This window comes from Haliotis cracherodii, unplaced genomic scaffold, assembly GCF_022045235.1.
Source record: "Haliotis cracherodii isolate W230 unplaced genomic scaffold, xgHalCrac1.p SCAF_1, whole genome shotgun sequence".
In the NCBI taxonomy this organism is placed as follows: domain Eukaryota; kingdom Metazoa; phylum Mollusca; class Gastropoda; order Lepetellida; family Haliotidae; genus Haliotis; species Haliotis cracherodii.
The window spans coordinates 46743281-46760384 of record NW_027266264.1 but is presented as its reverse complement, the minus strand read 5'-3'; the positions used below and the strand labels follow the sequence as shown (position 1 = coordinate 46760384).

The window sequence follows — 17104 nt, the reverse complement described above, 5'->3', positions numbered from 1 at the left end:
ATTATTTACAGACCGCCGTCATATAGCTGGAATATTGTTAAGTGCAGCGCTAAACAACAACAAAAATCAAATCACACCTGGGCCCACTTGCACAAAGCGATCTTAGCACTACAACTGTTGTAAGCCTATGTTAAAGGATGGGAGTTACAATCATCATAGCGCTAGGATCGCTTTGTGCAAGTGTGCCCTAGTCAACATATGTGGCGCCAAGTCGACGCAGTGTCCGTCAGCATGTTTGTACAAAGCTCCACAGCGTGACAACGCACAGCTACGCTGTAAGGAGAAGGAGTAGGGACAGATAACTCTGATGACTGAGGCGCACAAATACAGACTGATGCAAACTGTACAACAAGGTACGATAGATGTGGTAATAGTTAAAGGATGTAAATTTGTCCACTCATATCTAACGACACGTAGAGTTAATGCATGGTGGTGCTACACTGATTACGAAACTAGAACTGACTATGTCAAATTATGTTTAGAATTTAATCTTTCAATTAATGTTTACTCGCCGGGTGACGGCTTATATGTTCATCGAAGCACTTTGCAACGGCACAATAAACAATGCTGATATGCTATGACTGTCAAACTTCAACTTGAATATAATTAGCTAACATTTTGTCAAATGTGTCCTTGTGACCTACGCTGACGAGTCGACTCCTTGCATTTGCTTGGCCAGTTGACTGATGTATGCGTTTTACATGAACTAGGCTATATGGACTGTGTAAAGCGTGTTCATTCTTTGTATTTACCGCAGCATATGTATTAGAAAGTATTGTCAGAACTGATACCTCTGTAGTGGAAGTAGCCCATGGTCTGAATGAGACAGACACATTACAGATAGCAGTAGCAATGAACACGGTGGATCCTGTTTGTCTGCAGTGGTTGTTTAAGATTACTTGAATATAGATAAAATCATGAACTAGATTTGGAGGAGAGCATGCTGTCTTGACCAAACATCTAGATTTGCATGAGAGCATGCTGTCTTGATCAAACACCTAGATTTGGAGGAGAGCATACAGTTGTGATCAAACACCTAGATTTGGAGGAGAGCATGCTGTCTTGGTCAAACACCTAGATTTGGAGAAGAGCATGCTGTCTTGATCAAACACCTAGATTTGGAGGAGAACATGCTGTCTTGATCAAACACCTAGATTTGGAGAACATGCATTCTTGATCAAACACCTAGATTTGGAGGAGAACATGCTGTCTTGATCAAACACCTAGATTTGGAGGAGAGCATATTCTTGTGATCAAACACCTAGATTTGGAGGAGAGCATACTCTTGTGATCAAACACCTAGATTTGGAGGAGAGCATACTGTCTTGATCAAACACCTAGATTTGGAGGAGAGCATGCTGTCTTGATCAAACACCTAGATTTGGAGGAGAGCATACTGTCTTGATCAAACACCTAGATTTGGAGAAGAGCATGCTGTCTTGATCAAACACATAGATTTGGAGGAGAACATGCTGTCTTGATCAAACACCTAGATTTGGAGGAGAGCATGCTGTCTTGATCAAACACCTAGATTTGGAGGAGAACATGCTGTCTTGATCAAACACCTAGATTTGGAGGAGAGCATACTGTCTTGATCAAACACCTTGATTTGGAGGAGAGCCTGCTGTTATGATCAACCACTGGGGTTTGGAGGAGAGCTAGCTGTCATGTTTTTTCATGTCACGTTCAGCAGCTTCTGCAAGTCTTTTCTCATATAATTCTGTACACAGGCTATGCATACGTGAGTTTGATATTAATATAAAGATATTAACAAAATATAATACTACAATAATTGTCTGATACATTTTCACTGATGCACATTATCATGATTACCCGGTATACAATAATACTTGTATTTGCTTCTTAATCTTTTTCACAGATATCCATCCTGATACACTCATTTCATCATGGATGCAGAATCTGATGAAGTAAAGAAATATGTGGACAAGGTGTTCTTCGAGGATCCAGAGAGGTTTGCTGAATTTGAAGAAGACATCAGAAGGAAGACAGAGCTGTGTAAGGGACAGGAGGAGAAGATAGCGGCATTGCCGATGGAAGACACAATCTGGTTTATTAAAGAAATGGAAACAGGTACAGTAACAATCTTAGGATGAGGACTGTAAGCTCACAAGATTTAAATAAGCTATCAATTATTTCTTTACTGTATGTTAATAAGGAAAGAGTCAGTGTATATCTGCAATGTTTTAGAAATGAAATGTGTATGAAGCAGGGGGTGCAGTGTATTCAAGGATTCCAACATTTCCAAAATGGGCTTCAGTTACCATGGTAACGTTAGAGCCCTCTGGAATGTTCAACATGTAGGCTTGATATGAATTGTCTTTAAAATTTGAAATGAGTTTTGAACCTTACATTTTGAATAATTGGTATCATTAAGTCAGGTGGATAAAGTGTGACATGCAGTGCATGATGCACCCAAGTTCTACTAGGGACCATGCTTAGGAAATACACGACAAGTGGGGGTTGTTTTTCTTACAATAAAACACTGCTGGGAGAATAAACCATAAGGGCACAGTCCCTTGTTAATAAAATGTACAAGCCTTAAAAATATTTACCCGTATTTTAAAAAAGTCCATTTTATGAAACAGGGGTTAAGTGTGGTATTTGCCGGGTATTCTCACAATTTTCACATCGAATATCTGTACCTTTTCTCCCAATACCAATTGTGATGTCTCGCCCACATTTGGATGCGATCATTCGGCCAAAGCGATTATCAACGTTGTCCAGGAACATCTACATAGATTCTAGACACTTCCCTCTCCAAAATAATATCATCTGATTTACGACATCAAGGTGTGAGCTAGAATAACCAGAAATGATGTCATAATAGAACAATGTTTTATCGTGAAATAAACCACGCTTCCCTCATCATTGTTCTTTGCGATTTATCACATAGCTATCTTATATTATGTAATAATACCATCCTTTCTGTAGCTCATAGTGTCAACTAACCCTCTTATAGTCTATAGACCTGTGAAGACCCGGGGTAGAATAGGTCTTCAGCAACCCATGTTTGCCGTGAAAGGCGACTATGCTTGTCGTAAAAGGCGACTTACGGGATCGGGTGGTCAGGCTCGCTGACTTGGTTGATGCATGTCATTGACCCCAATTGCGTGGATCCATGTTCATGATGTCAATCACTGGATTGTCTGGCCCAGACTCAATTATTTACAAACCACCGTCATATAGCTGGAATATTGCTGAGTGCGGCATTAAACAACAAACCAAATTTTATAGTCTGTTGCATTTGCATATCCTTGAGTAATATCTTGTGTACGCCATGTACCTTGTGGGTATGCAGTAACTGTGGAATTGCACTTATTCTCATTAACATGTTTAAGGGAGGAAACAAAATCTAGACACAAGGCTCCATCAAGCTCCAACTTGAGTATTGTTTTGTGGAGGACCCATTCAGTGTATGCTGTGATTCAGTGTGTTTCTTCAACATTTCAAACATTTAATAAGTAACTCTGTCTCCAGTAACACAAGATGATGGCATCACATACCGCTACCTGTGCATGGTGGACCGGGCCGGGATGGGGATTGGCGTGACACACACGGATGTGTCCATCTGTTCCACCTCACAACACAGCTATGACCTCCTCTGTTTCTGTACACTGTTTCCCATGACGAGACAGGCACGGCGACCCAGGATGCTCACATACATGGACAAGGCTCTGGCAAAGTAAGCCATTGGCTTCCACAGGAATCAAAATTATCTATATCAGTATGCGAATCTTATAAAGAAAGTAATAGTATAAATTCATAAAAGTACCATTATCAAGAATCCTTTCTTTGTTATTGCCAACCTGTGAAGATCCGGGGTAGAATAGGTCTTCGGCAACCGATGCTTGCCATTAAAGTTGACTCTGCTTGTCGTAAGAGGTGACTAATGGGATCAGTGGTCGGACTCACTGACTTGGTTGGTGCATGTCACTGTATCCCAACTGCATAGATCGATGTGCATGATGTCAATCACTTGATTTTCTGGTCCAGGTTCAATTATTTACAGACCACCATCATTAAGTGCAGCTTTAAACAAAGATCAATCAATGTTTATGCCAATGTTTATGTTGACAATGGGCCTAAAACATAAATGTTGTGGCTTTATCTATAAGAATATCTTAATTAGGGTTGGATATTGGCTACGTAGTATCTTTCTAAATGATGAGTAACAAAATGTACTTGCTGAATTAGTAATATATAGCAGTCATTTTGATCATTATCTGTAAGTGTGAGACAGGGTTTATGAAACGTAGTTTTTAATAATCCTTCTTTCAGATTCATAAAAGCTTAACAAAATCCACAATATACATAAACTGTTTAAACAAATATATATTTTATGGGTATTCTTCCATATTGACCCAAAATTATTGTGAAATGGTATGAGTATCTCCAGTCAAGAGTATCAGTACTCACTGATCAGAGTTGTCTCCCTGTGCGATGAGTTCAGAAGATCTGCTTGTCAATCTAGCATATAAACACCATAAAGGGGGAATATAATGTTACATTAGAAACTTGTTTTGGCATAGATGGATTTTGCACCACTGAGAAATGGTAGTTGTTGCCAATGTAGACAATGATGTGGTGCTACCTTCCATATGGTTAGTTTCTTGCCATAGGATGATGATGTGTTGTGTATCTGGTGTTTTCAGTGTTATATGGCTCTTTATTTCGTCATTGAAAAACACAGAGAAAACAGTTGCAAAGGCTGAGCATACTGTACAATTGGCTTGCAGGGACAATGCTTTAGATGTGAAAAGACTCGGTATTAAGTTTGTGTCTCCTGGCCTGAGTGCTGAACCTATGACGGACATAGAGACCCCCTGGATGAGGGAGTGCAGCATCTGTAGGAGGAGGGGCACGGCTGACCTCTTCAAGACATGGTGAGTTATTCACTTCTGCAGGTCCGTTGTATAAGAGCCCCAAGTGAGAGTTAAAGGGGCACTGATCTAACGCAATTCCCCGGGACTGGTTGTTGCCTTTGTTATTGTTTTTTCCCAGTGAGTACCCGGATGTATAGCAGAAATCTAGACTAGTTCGCGACCTCTGCTGCGCAATTCGTAAGCGCATCAGTCACCTTTATGGGTAGTAATAAGGGCGTATGGTCACATTGATCAACAAAATGAAATACAGTTTTCGAGATAATAGGGAAATGTAGGTATCTTTGTGGGTAGCAACGGTAATGGTGACGAAGTTTTGATAAGTCACTTGCTTGGTAATTTTGCGATTTTCGTTAACACTATTTTGACTTGCAACACAAAGTAAATATTTCACCTGGCCATTGCTTTTCATATAGTGTGTATATTTTTTTACTGTCAAAATGTGTAACATTTTCAAATTAATTTTAAAGTCTAAATATTGAGTTATTTTACAAAGTGACTGAAAAACATTTCCATCTGTATTATTATGATAACGAATTCCAAACATTTTTATGTTTAATGTCATCACCAAGAGACTGAAAATGTTACGTTGAAAAGTACATGTCTTTGTTGTTTGGCTTCTAATCCTACATAATAATCTGTTGTAATGTTTGTAGGCCCTTTTGATCATCTTAATTAATCTGGACAGATTTTTTAGTCAAAATGACTGAAATATTTACACATTTTATAGATTGCCTGAGAGAATCACATTTTACAAATTGACGGTAATATATACACGCTTACAAAGGAAAAGACCTGTGAAAAAAACGTCTATCGCGCATTGAAGAATTTCCCAACCAAGACGTAGAGAAACAAGACCGAATCAGTTCAAATGAAGGAAAACAAAATGCAAATACCATAATTGCAACCTACCAATGTGTATAAATTTTAGGAGCTTCCTTGTTCGAGGAATGTATCCCTGAATATCCACACAAAGGAACAATATCCACTCGTCTGCAGCTGTACAAAGAAACTTATTTGATGTCACGTGTCTCTGTAACAATCAAATATTTTAAAAGATATATATCGTTTCGGGATATTATAACCCGTGTTCGTTTCTCAACTGATCACTTGGATTGTTTCAGGTGTTTCACATAGGTGTCAAGTCTCAAGGGTCGGCTGAGAAAGCCCACGTGACAACTATTTTCATAACGCCCACGGTTCCTAAAAATCCATTGAGTGATAGATACCAATGAGCAATCAATCAACGTATTATCAGTTAACCCTTTGAACAAAGTATGTTGTTTTTACATCGGCACTTCAGGCCATGATATGAGTGTATTCCCTTTGTTTTAGTAAACCTAGACGTGTAAACACTCACTTTTGACATATCCACTGTGCAAGATAACAGTGATTAATCAATCAACGTATTTTCTGTTAATCCTTTGATGACTAGGAACGATCTGTTGATTTACAACAAAAAAGTAAATCAACTGATCATTCACCTCTTGCTGGTCTGCCACGCGCATATTACATAACACACATTTCACCTCACTTCAAACCTTGATTTAGATTGAATAATTACCCCAGACACAATAAATGCCAAATGGGAACCTTTGTCAGGTAATCTAAGTGGTGCTACCACTAATTGTACCTGTAATAAATTCATTAACTGAGCATCAAGTGAATGACGACAAATACACAAGTGTAGGGTTATACGAGAAAACGTGGATGACAACAAGGGATTGGTAATCGTATTATCGACGCAATCCGACTATAACTATAACTATAACCATCTGGTGTATTTCCAAATGAGGACATCCGATGAGCTCCGCCGTTCTTTTTGTCTGTTTAGGGTGAAGAAATTAATTGACATGCGCCCTTTGTCGAAATCTTTATAGATCACAGTTAACCAATCAGTGTTTATGCAAAAATTCGTAAAACAAATATTGCCTCCAGCTTCCAAGTTTATTTAGCTGTCTTTGCAGACGGTAGCCCAGTCTCCGGTCACGCTCTGTTGCGTTGCGTATCATCCGGGTACTCACGGGGAAAAACCAATAACAAAGGCAACAACCAGTCCCGGGAATTGCGTTAGATCAGTGCCCCTTTAAGCACTGGTATCTTAGTTTTACCCCTGAAGAACCTGTAGGAAATTTGACCTAATTCTTTTCTTCATATTTAAATCAGAAGTGTGTCCCCAGTATCTCATGCTTGTGAACTATCAGTTTTAGTCCACTAGTCCTTATGATGATAACATAGAGCAGAACCCTTGAGAAAATGCAAATGTCTACTTGTCCTTATGATACCTTAACTGTTGTAACATGTGTAAGAACTGACCAAACTCCAGATGAGGTGGCAGTACGAAGATGACCACTCTGTTGGATGGTGACCTCACAGCTCGACCTTGCATCCCAATGATGACCCTGTCTGATCACACTGATGGTTGTGGACTTTCTTTGCTCTAGGTCAAGGTCAATTATGGTTACTGCATGGAGTCATTCGTCACCACTCGCCCCTTTCCGTAACCTGCATGAAGACTCGTTCCCCTATCGATGAATGTTATGTGCGAAAATACAACAAACCAATTAGAATGCGCGTATGATTTCAAGTTCTTCGTCAAAGAATCCCTCAGAAATATTTTTGGATTTTACATATGTCTTGCATCTAAAAATATACCCAAGACACAACTGAATGTGTTCAACCATACTGTATAACTTCGCATGTCCCGATGTGCTTTAAATAGCATCTGAAATATATATAAGATATGGGGAAAGATAAGTGAACCATCACGCAACGAGTTAACAATTGTTTTAGGTATACCTGTTTGCGCTTAGACGGAACCCGGTCGCAAAAATATCAATGAGAGGGGCACAGTGGCTACTCGGCTTGTCCCGGAATAACATGAGTTCGTCACGAATGTGCATGGAGTGTTGAATTTCAGTTCGTCCTGCCAGGCAGTGATCTACTGTAGTCGGGATTGTCAGAAGAAAGGCTGGTCCTTGCAGGGCGATATGAAGGAACACAGTCATAAAGTGTGGTGTGCCAAGATGAAACACTTCATGTCCAAGACAGCAGAACTCACCCGACTGCCCTTCACCTTCGCACCAGGTACATCCTCCACGCTTGTGTTGCAGGGGTGGTTCATAACGTGAAATGTCAAGCTGTGGTTGTGTGATGAATAGACATTTATTCCATCTATTTATCGTCGATTAATCAATCAATCAATCAATCCCCCTGTAATAAAATATAACATGATATACTATACATACTTTAGCATTTAAAGATATGACTGAATCATAATTATATCGTAGTTTTGAGCTGTCACATTAGTCCATAGATGCAACACGCACAGTTACACATTACTAGTTAGTTCATTGTAGATTGTATCTTAGTGATTGTATATTAGTTACACACTATATAGTTAGAAGAATACTAGTAGTCGTAAGGCGTCATAAATATATACTTATTATCACTAAGAGTAGGGATATATATAAAATGCTACATTATGACACATAGATCATACATGTCAATTCATTCATAAGTGAGTGATAAATAAAGGATAGTGGCTGACACTAGGGTGTGTCTATAAACCCACATCATAAGTATAGGATTATGGCATTCCTATAAAAAGTAAATATAATTCATGCCTTAATTTATACATACTTATCAATCATGGCAACAATTTCCTTAAATTCTGGAAAATCAAATTCTAATTCAATCCTTACATTCAAAACTACCAATCACATCATGCTCTCACACATTATTACATGTTAAACACTTTCTACTGATAAAATGAATAGAAGATATCTTGGTTATTTGATATAATAGATAAGTGTTTACAATACTTTACATTATTGATGACATATTTAATAGATACGTTAGAATTCTATTGAGGAAAAGATGATATAAATAAATAACCTGAGCTACATGAAGTCTATGTCTTGCCTGTGTAAACTTATTAGCACAGTGACTAAAAAGTGTGCAAATGTGAGGGAAGAAATTAAGCTGTAGTTATAATATATATAGATAATGTTAATCAGCTAGGGAGCTGCACAAAGGAACAAGAATAGACTAACCTGTCCACCCTTCAATGAAATAGACCAACCGCTTGGACTCTTAACCCAAGCATATACATCTTACGCTACAACCAATGAAGATATATAAAACTACTTGAAATGAAAAAGCGAAAACTATATTCCTAAAAACTATATATTCAATATCGTGTTACACATGCAAGGCCTCAGTTTTTGGTATCACAAGCATATGTTTCTCAACATTGAGATCATATCCTGGAGTGGATAGGGTTTCAGCGAGAATGTTTTGCCTGTACTAACACATATACATCATTAGTTCAGCCAGTGCTAGTCCACTGGAATATGTGCAGTTGTGTGTGGTCCTTCCTATTTGGTGTTAGAATTAACAAGATATGCAAATATTGATGCATTTAAAGCAGTTTGAAAAATCAGTCCGTACAGCATTCATTGAAGGTGTGCACAACCCCATTCTTGAAGTATAATCAATATATGGTAGAAGGTTTTATTTCAGTAATCACATATTCTACTCATTGCTAACTGTAAACATATTACAACACAATAACTAACTCATTTAGTGACATGTGTCAGCAAAAAGAAAAAGACATTCTGCAATCATGTAGCATTTCTATTTTTGCATGTACTTAAAAAAAGGCACCAATCCCTTTATAAAAGAAGAAGTTAAGACTAAGCTGTTTTACAACATTGGCTATGGAGGTGTCATAATAAACGCAGCAAGCTGTTTTGTCTAATACAAACATATGTGAGGACAGGTCTGTCCAGATAGCCAGCTAAGCTGTTCAGTATTGAAGTACTGAGAAGCCAAGCACATACCCATGGCTCAGCTCCATGCAAGGTGATCTGTAATTGTGGTAATGCAAGAACAAATACTAGCATGTACTACTTTTGTATGAGTTGCGTCAGAAAGGATGTGTCCACCTGTATGCAGATATATCATGAAACACCCTATGGGGATTCCAGGTAAGAATATATATAGGTTCCCAGGAACCTATGCTTGTATCCCCATGGGGATTCCAGGTAAGAATATATATAGGTTCCCAGCAACCTATGCTTGTCATAAGAGGTGTTGGTTGTGGGGCGCGCCGACTTGAGTGATAGCATGTCCATGGTCCAGGCTTAATGATGTTAGACCACATTCATAGAGATGGGATATTGCCGTGTGCAGCATTAAACAGCAAATAACAAATCACAACAAAGAATGACCATTATAAGCACATCATCATGTAGACAGTATAGGGGAGATAACTCTATGAATATGGAGGACTGAGTCTCTGCACAGATCCTTTGATGCAGTATCTGTCTCCATTGTAGAGACAACAGCTTTCGCGTTCAACATCATCCGTTGTGAGAAGTTCCTGGAGGAGAGAGGCGTGTACAACCAGGGCCTGTGGCGGAGAGAATGTACAACTTGGGCCACACCCGGACACTTCATACCGTTTGGTGAATACACTTTGTTCTACATCTGTATCAATCTGGTTATCGTTATCTTTCAGCTTCGCCATGTTTAACTCGACGTGTGACACCATAGGCTGAATAACATGATATAATATAAACACATCATAAAAGTCAGAGTACGTTTTCAAATTCTTTGTGGATCAGGCGGGTGTTTAGTAGTGTTAAAGGGGCGGTCGGGTAGCCTAGTGGTTAAAGTGTTAGCTCGTCATGCCGAAGACCCGGGTTCGATTCCCGACATGGGTACAATGTGTGAAGCCCATTTCTGGTGTCCCCCGCTGTGATATTGCTGGAATATTGCTAAAAGCGGCGTAAAACCATATGATGATGTCATTAATTAAGGTAGATTGTTCCAGAGATTCGGGGCTGCAACTGAGAAAGCTTGATCACCTGTTATTATTTGGCTGTTTGGTAGTGTCAGCAGGTGCTGGTCCACAGAACGGAGAGAACAACCGGGTTTATGTTGACTGATCAGATGTTTCTAGTAAGGGCAGGTGTTATCGCTGTAGATACATTTCGGGGCAAGAAGCAGAATTGTTTAATTGTATGTTGTTTGACAGGCATCCAATGGAGGTTTAAGAGAACAGGTGAAATCTGGTCTGTGTGCCAATATGAGTAACAGCCCTATGTGCTGCATTTTGAATTCTTTGCAATTTAGTTACGAGTAAATAAGGATGATGAAATGTTGTTGAAACAAATGGAGTTGAAATTGTCAGGTCTCATATTGGCTAATTTATCTTGAATGTTTAAATATTGTATATATGACTCAGGTGAGCTTCCCCCTTGTGATGACCCCGTAGTTCTGCCTGTTGAGAGCTGTACACTAGACGACCCTCCTGCCACCACACCACCTGACCCTTCACAGCCAATCTCTGACTGGGAATCATACTACGAGTGGCGACGACTCCGGCTAGACTCACCAGTAGCTGTACTGCTCAACTTCCCCCTCACTCTGTATTACATACTGACAACATGTCTGCCTAGAGACTGTGAGTCCCTTGTGTTATATACTGAAAACATGTCTGCCTCGAGACTGTGAGTCCCTTGTGTTATATACTGGCAACATGTCTGCCTAGAGACTGAGTCCCTTGTGTTATATACTTACATGTCTGCCTAGAGACTGTGAGTTCCTTGTGTTATATACTGACAACATGTCTGCCTAGAGACTGTGAGCCCCTTGTGTTATATACTGACAACATGTCTGCCTAGAGACTGTGAGTCCCTTGTGTTATATACTGGCAACATGTCTGCCTAGAGACTGTGAGCCCCTTGTGTTATATACTGACAACATGTCTGCCTAGAGACTGTGAGTCCCTTGTGTTATATACTGACAACATGTTTGCCTAGAGACTGTGAATCCCTTGTGTTATATACTGACAACATGTCTGCCTAGAGACTGTGAGTCCCTTGTGTTATATACTGACATGTCTGCCTCGAGACTGTGAGTCCCTTGTGTTATATACTGGCAAAATGTCTGCCTAGAGACTGTGAGTCCCTTGTGTTATATACTAACAACATGTCTGCCAAGAGACTGTTAGTCCCTTGTGTTATATATACCGACAAAGTGTTTGCGTAGAGACTGTGAGCCCCTTGTGTTACATACTGACATGTCTGCCTAGAGACTGTGAATCTCTTGTATTATATTCTGACATGTCTGCCTGGAGACTGTCCCTTTTGTTATGTACTGACATATCTGCCTAGAAACTGTGAGTCCCTTGTGTTATATACCGACAAAGTGTTTGCCTAGAGACAGTGAGTCCCTTTTGTTATATACTGACAACATGTTTGCCCAGAGACTTTGAGTCCCTTGTGGTATATACTGACATGTCTACCTGGAGACTGTCCCTTGTGGTATATACTGACAACATGTCATCCCACAGACTGTGAGTTCCTTGTGGTATATACTGACAACATGTCTGCCCAGAGACTGACAACTTACCCAACATGTATATGTATATATACTATTTGAGTAAGGTGTTATGTATATGTGGACAGGTGAAGCACATGCTAATTCTCTATGCTCTTCCAGATCCGGGTATGAAGATGTGTGCAGGAAGGCAGTATGTCATCGACCTGGTGGGTGTTGAGAAGGAGGTGGAGATGCTGCAGGTCTTCAAGGTAACAGGCACATGTTGGTTGTAGCAAGGAGGGGATACATTGTGAACCTTGTAGCAGTTAGGGGATACATTGTGAACCTTGTAGCAAGGAGGGGATACATTGTGAACCTTGTAGCAGTTAGGGGATACATTGTGAACCTTGTAGCAAGGAGGGGATACATTGTGAACCTTGTAGCAGTTAGGGGATACATTGTGAACCTTGTAGCAAGGAGGGGATACATTGTGAACCTTGTAGCAGTTAGGGGATACATTGTGAACCTTGTAGCAAGGAGGGGATACATTGTGAACCTTGTAGCAGTTAGGGGATACATTGTGAACCTTGTAGCAAGGAGGGGATACATTGTGAACCTTGTAGCAGTTAGGGGATACATTGTGAACCTTGTAGCAGTTAAGGGATACATTGTGAACCTTGTAGCAGTTAGGGGATACATTGTGAACCTTGTAGCAAGGAGGGGATACATTGTGAACCTTGTAGCAAGGAGGGGATACATTGTGAACCTTGTAGCAGTTAGGGGATACATTGTGAACCTTGTAGCAAGGAGGGGATACATTGTGAACCTTGTAGCAGTTAGGGGATACATTGTGAACCTTGTAGCAAGGAGGGGATACATTGTGAACCTTGTAGCAAGGAGGGGATACATTGTGAACCTTGTAGCAGTTAGGGGATACATTGTGAACCTTGTAGCAAGGAGGGGATACATTGTGAACCTTGTAGCAGTTAGGGGATACATTGTGAACCTTGTAGCAAGGAGGGGATACATTGTGAACCTTGTAGCAGTTAGGGGATACATTGTGAACCTTGTAGCAGTTAAGGGATACATTGTGAACCTTGTAGCAGTTAGGGGATACATTGTGAACCTTGTAGCAAGGAGGGGATACATTGTGAACCTTGTAGCAAGGAGGGGATACATTGTGAACCTTGTAGCAGTTAGGGGATACATTGTGAACCTTGTAGCAAGGAGGGGATACATTGTGAACCTTGTAGCAGTTAGGGGATACATTGTGAACCTTGTAGCAAGGAGGGGATACATTGTGAACCTTGTAGCAGTTAGGGGATACATTGTGAACCTTGTAGCAAGGAGGGGATACATTGTGAACCTTGTAGCAAGGAGGGGATACATTGTGAACCTTGTAGCAGTTAGGGGATGCATTGTGAACCTTGTAGCAGTTAGTAATGATCTGTGTTTTGGTACTTGTTTTAATATGAGGTACATTTATCTGTAGGAGTTTGGTCGGTTGCTACCAGACATCAGGTTTATGATCAACATGGTCGGAACAGAAATATCAAAGAGTGTGGATTTGAAGACATACAAAGAAGAGAATGTGTCAGTTACGATACACCGATCACTCTATCACAAGTACAAGGGATCACATCCACATCTAGTGCTAGGTGAGCTATGTAGTCTGTCACAAGTATACTGTGCCAAACCCACATTTAGTGCCAGGTGAGCTATGGACCAAGAATCACACCGGTATCTACTTTAAATGAACAATTAGCTCACCTGATTGTCAACCCAGTTAAAGTATCAAGGATAAAGCCTGCTGTCATTTTGTCTTCAAGGCAATATTTTAACAAACTATGATGGTGCTTACCAAAATGTGCGTTGTGGATAATTCTTTATGAAAAACAAGTTAATTTCGATATTTGTAGGTTAACTTAGTCACAAAAGAAAAGTATGGGATATTTAAAAATAACATGATTACAGAAATACAAAGATGTATCGATTGATGGTAATGGATGGACAAGAAAGGGAAGGACTAAGTGTAACATGACAATCAACAGAACATGTTGGCTTATTGTCAGGATTCAAACTCCCAACATGACAGGTTGTCAAAAAAAGATCATTTGAGATGACTTGATTAATTAACAGTCATTCCATCTTATTCCCCTTCTACTGTGTCATGATAACCAAGCTGGTCAGTATTATGTGGTCAAGGTGATCAAAATCAAATACTTCTTCACTTGATACTCTATTACCACAGGTTTTAATGCAGGCTTAGGGGCATACATGACTTGGGCAGCTTCTCTCAAGAAAATGAAGGTTTGTTTTCAGTGAACTCACCTAACAGTGAACTCCTTTCACTTGATAAATCTTTATGCAGTTTTAGGTAACATTAGAATCCTTACATTGTTTATAGTTTAATCCTGGCATTCATCTTGCTGAAACCATGGATAGCTAGATTTATTGTTTATTTAGAGATAAAATACGTTATTATCTGAAAATGTCTCCAACACCCGTCAAGATACATGAATTTGCCAGTACCCCCATAAAAACTGAGATTCTGTTCAGTAATTGAACTTTCTGCACCTGTGCATTAATGTTGAGTAGTGCAACAAGCCTTCATACATTCCACAAAGTAAAACAGTTTGTAGTTTAATTGTAAAAAGGTGCTGTTATTATATGTGAGGTGTGAGTCTCCCCTGAGTCTGCAGTCTGTGTTCCAGGTGAACAATGTGGCCGCCTACTTCACCGACTACTGTCAGTATAGCTGTGACTGTGCCCGCCTCGCCATGGAAGGAGTCAAGCTCGGAACATGCACCACACCTGAGATAAACCCGTTCCGCAGTCCATTTCGCAAGGTGTGTGAAGAGAACAATATGCCATGGTACAGCAATGGCTTCATCTACAGACTGGTGTATGAGGACATCTAGCTCCATGATGACGGCCTGGCATGGTACAGCAATGGCTTCATCTATAGACTGGTGTATGAGGATATCTAGCTCCTTGATGATGGTCTGGTATATCAGTGGCTCCATCTACAGACTGGTGTATGAGGATATCTAGCTCCTTGATGATGGCCTGGTATATCAGTGGCTCCATCTACAGACTGGTATATGAGGACATCTAGCTCCATGATGACGGCCTGGCATGGTATAGCAATGGCTTCATCTATAGACTGGTGTATGAGGATATCTAGCTCCTTGATGATGGTCTGGTATATCAGTGGCTCCATCTACAGACTGGTGTATGAGGATATCTAGCTCCTTGATGATGGCCTGGTATATCAGTGGCTCCATCTACAGACTGGTATATGAGGACATCTAGCTCCATGATGACGGCCTGGCATGGTACAGCAATGGCTTCATCTATAGACTGGTGTATGAGGATATCTAGCTCCTTGATGATGGTCTGTTAACGGTGGCTCCATCTACAGACTGGTGTATGAGGACATCTAGCTCTATGATGACGGCCTGGCATGGTACAGCAATGGCTTCATCTACAGACTGGTGTATAAGGGCATTTAGCTCCTTGATGATGGTCTGGTATATCAATGGCTTCATCTACAGACTGGTGTATGAGGATATCTAGCTCCTTGATGATGGTCTGGTATATCAGTGGCTCCATCTACAGACTGGTGTATGAGGATATCTAGCTCCTTGATGATGGTCTGGTATATCAGTGGCTCCATCTACAGACTGGTGTATGAGGATATCTAGCTCCTTGATGATGGTCTGGTATATCAGTGGCTCCATCTACAGACTGGTGTATGAGGATATCTAGCTCCTTGATGATGGTCTGGTATATCAGTGGCTCCATCTACAGACTGGTGTATGAGGATATCTAGCTCCTTGATGATGGTCTGGTATATCAGTGGCTCCATCTACAGACTGGTGTATGAGGATATCTAGCTCCCTAATGATGGTCTGGTATATCAGTGGCTCCATCTACAGACTGGTGTATGAGGATATCTAGCTCCTTGATGATGGTCTGGTATATCAGTGGCTCCATCTACAGACTGGTGTATGAGGATATCTAGCTCCTTGATGATGGTCTGGTATATCAGTGGCTCCATCTACAGACTGGTGTATGAGGATATCTAGCTCCTTGATGATGGTCTGGTATATCAGTGGCTCCATCTACAGACTGGTGTATGAGGATATCTAGCTCCTTGATGATGGTCTGGTATATCAGTGGCTCCATCTACAGACTGGTGTATGAGGATATCTAGCTCCTTGATGATGGTCTGGTATATCAGTGGCTCCATCTACAGACTGGTGTATGAGGATATCTAGCTCCTTGATGATGGTCTGGTATATCAGTGGCTCCATCTACAGACTGGTGTATGAGGATATCTAGCTCCTTGATGATGGTCTGGTATATCAGTGGCTCCATCTACAGACTGGTGTATGAGGATATCTAGCTCCCTAATGATGGTCTGGTATATCAGTGGCTCCATCTACAGACTGGTGTATGAGGATATCTAGCTCCTTGATGATGGTCTGGTATATCAGTGGCTCCATCTACAGACTGGTGTATGAGGATATCTAGCTCCTTGATGATGGTCTGGTATATCAGTGGCTCCATCTACAGACTGGTGTATGAGGATATCTAGCTCCTTGATGATGGTCTGGTATATCAGTGGCTCCATCTACAGACTGGTGTATGAGGATATCTAGCTCCTTGATGATGGTCTGGTATATCAGTGGCTCCATCTACAGACTGGTGTATGAGGGCATCTTGCTCCATGGTGTCCAAAGATGTTCATCGAGATGATGGTCTTCTTCAACAAACACAGAGACAGAAAGATATTCCATAAAGTGCTTTCATCTTCATTAATTTTCCTTTTTAGCAATGTAGCTTTTTAGTAGGATGCTTGTTTA

The 17104-nt window shown here is 40.5% G+C and overlaps 1 protein-coding gene across 2 annotated transcripts; it reads left to right on the top strand.

The window, feature by feature from the left end:
- The first annotated feature begins 318 nt into the window (after positions 1–318).
- Positions 319–15827, top strand: LOC139464848 (zinc finger MYND domain-containing protein 15-like). 2 transcript variants are annotated; one of them, XM_071246387.1, is made up of 11 exons: positions 319–353; positions 1880–2091; positions 3499–3703; positions 4758–4904; positions 7822–7988; positions 10244–10372; positions 11155–11373; positions 12414–12502; positions 13726–13891; positions 14485–14543; positions 14948–15827. In XM_071246387.1, the coding sequence occupies exons 2-11, from the start codon at positions 1908–1910 to the stop codon at positions 15152–15154; spliced, it is 1572 nt and encodes a 523-aa protein (XP_071102488.1). In that variant the 5' UTR covers positions 319–353; positions 1880–1907; the 3' UTR covers positions 15155–15827. The 2 variants fall into 2 exon arrangements, with proteins under 2 accessions (XP_071102488.1, XP_071102499.1); XM_071246398.1 differs by lacking the exon at positions 11155–11373.
- The last annotated feature ends 1277 nt before the right edge of the window (positions 15828–17104 follow it).

Excerpts from the sequence above, each read along its gene's own strand:
- LOC139464848 (XM_071246387.1), top strand. The coding sequence starts at position 1,908 with ATGGATGCAGAATCTGATGAAGTAAAGAAATATGTGGACAAGGTGTTC. Across the intron at positions 4,905-7,821 it reads GCTGACCTCTTCAAGACATG|TTCGTCCTGCCAGGCAGTGA; the intron begins GTGAGTTATTCA and ends GTTGAATTTCAG. Across the intron at positions 10,373-11,154 it reads CGGACACTTCATACCGTTTG|GTGAGCTTCCCCCTTGTGAT; the intron begins GTGAATACACTT and ends TATATGACTCAG.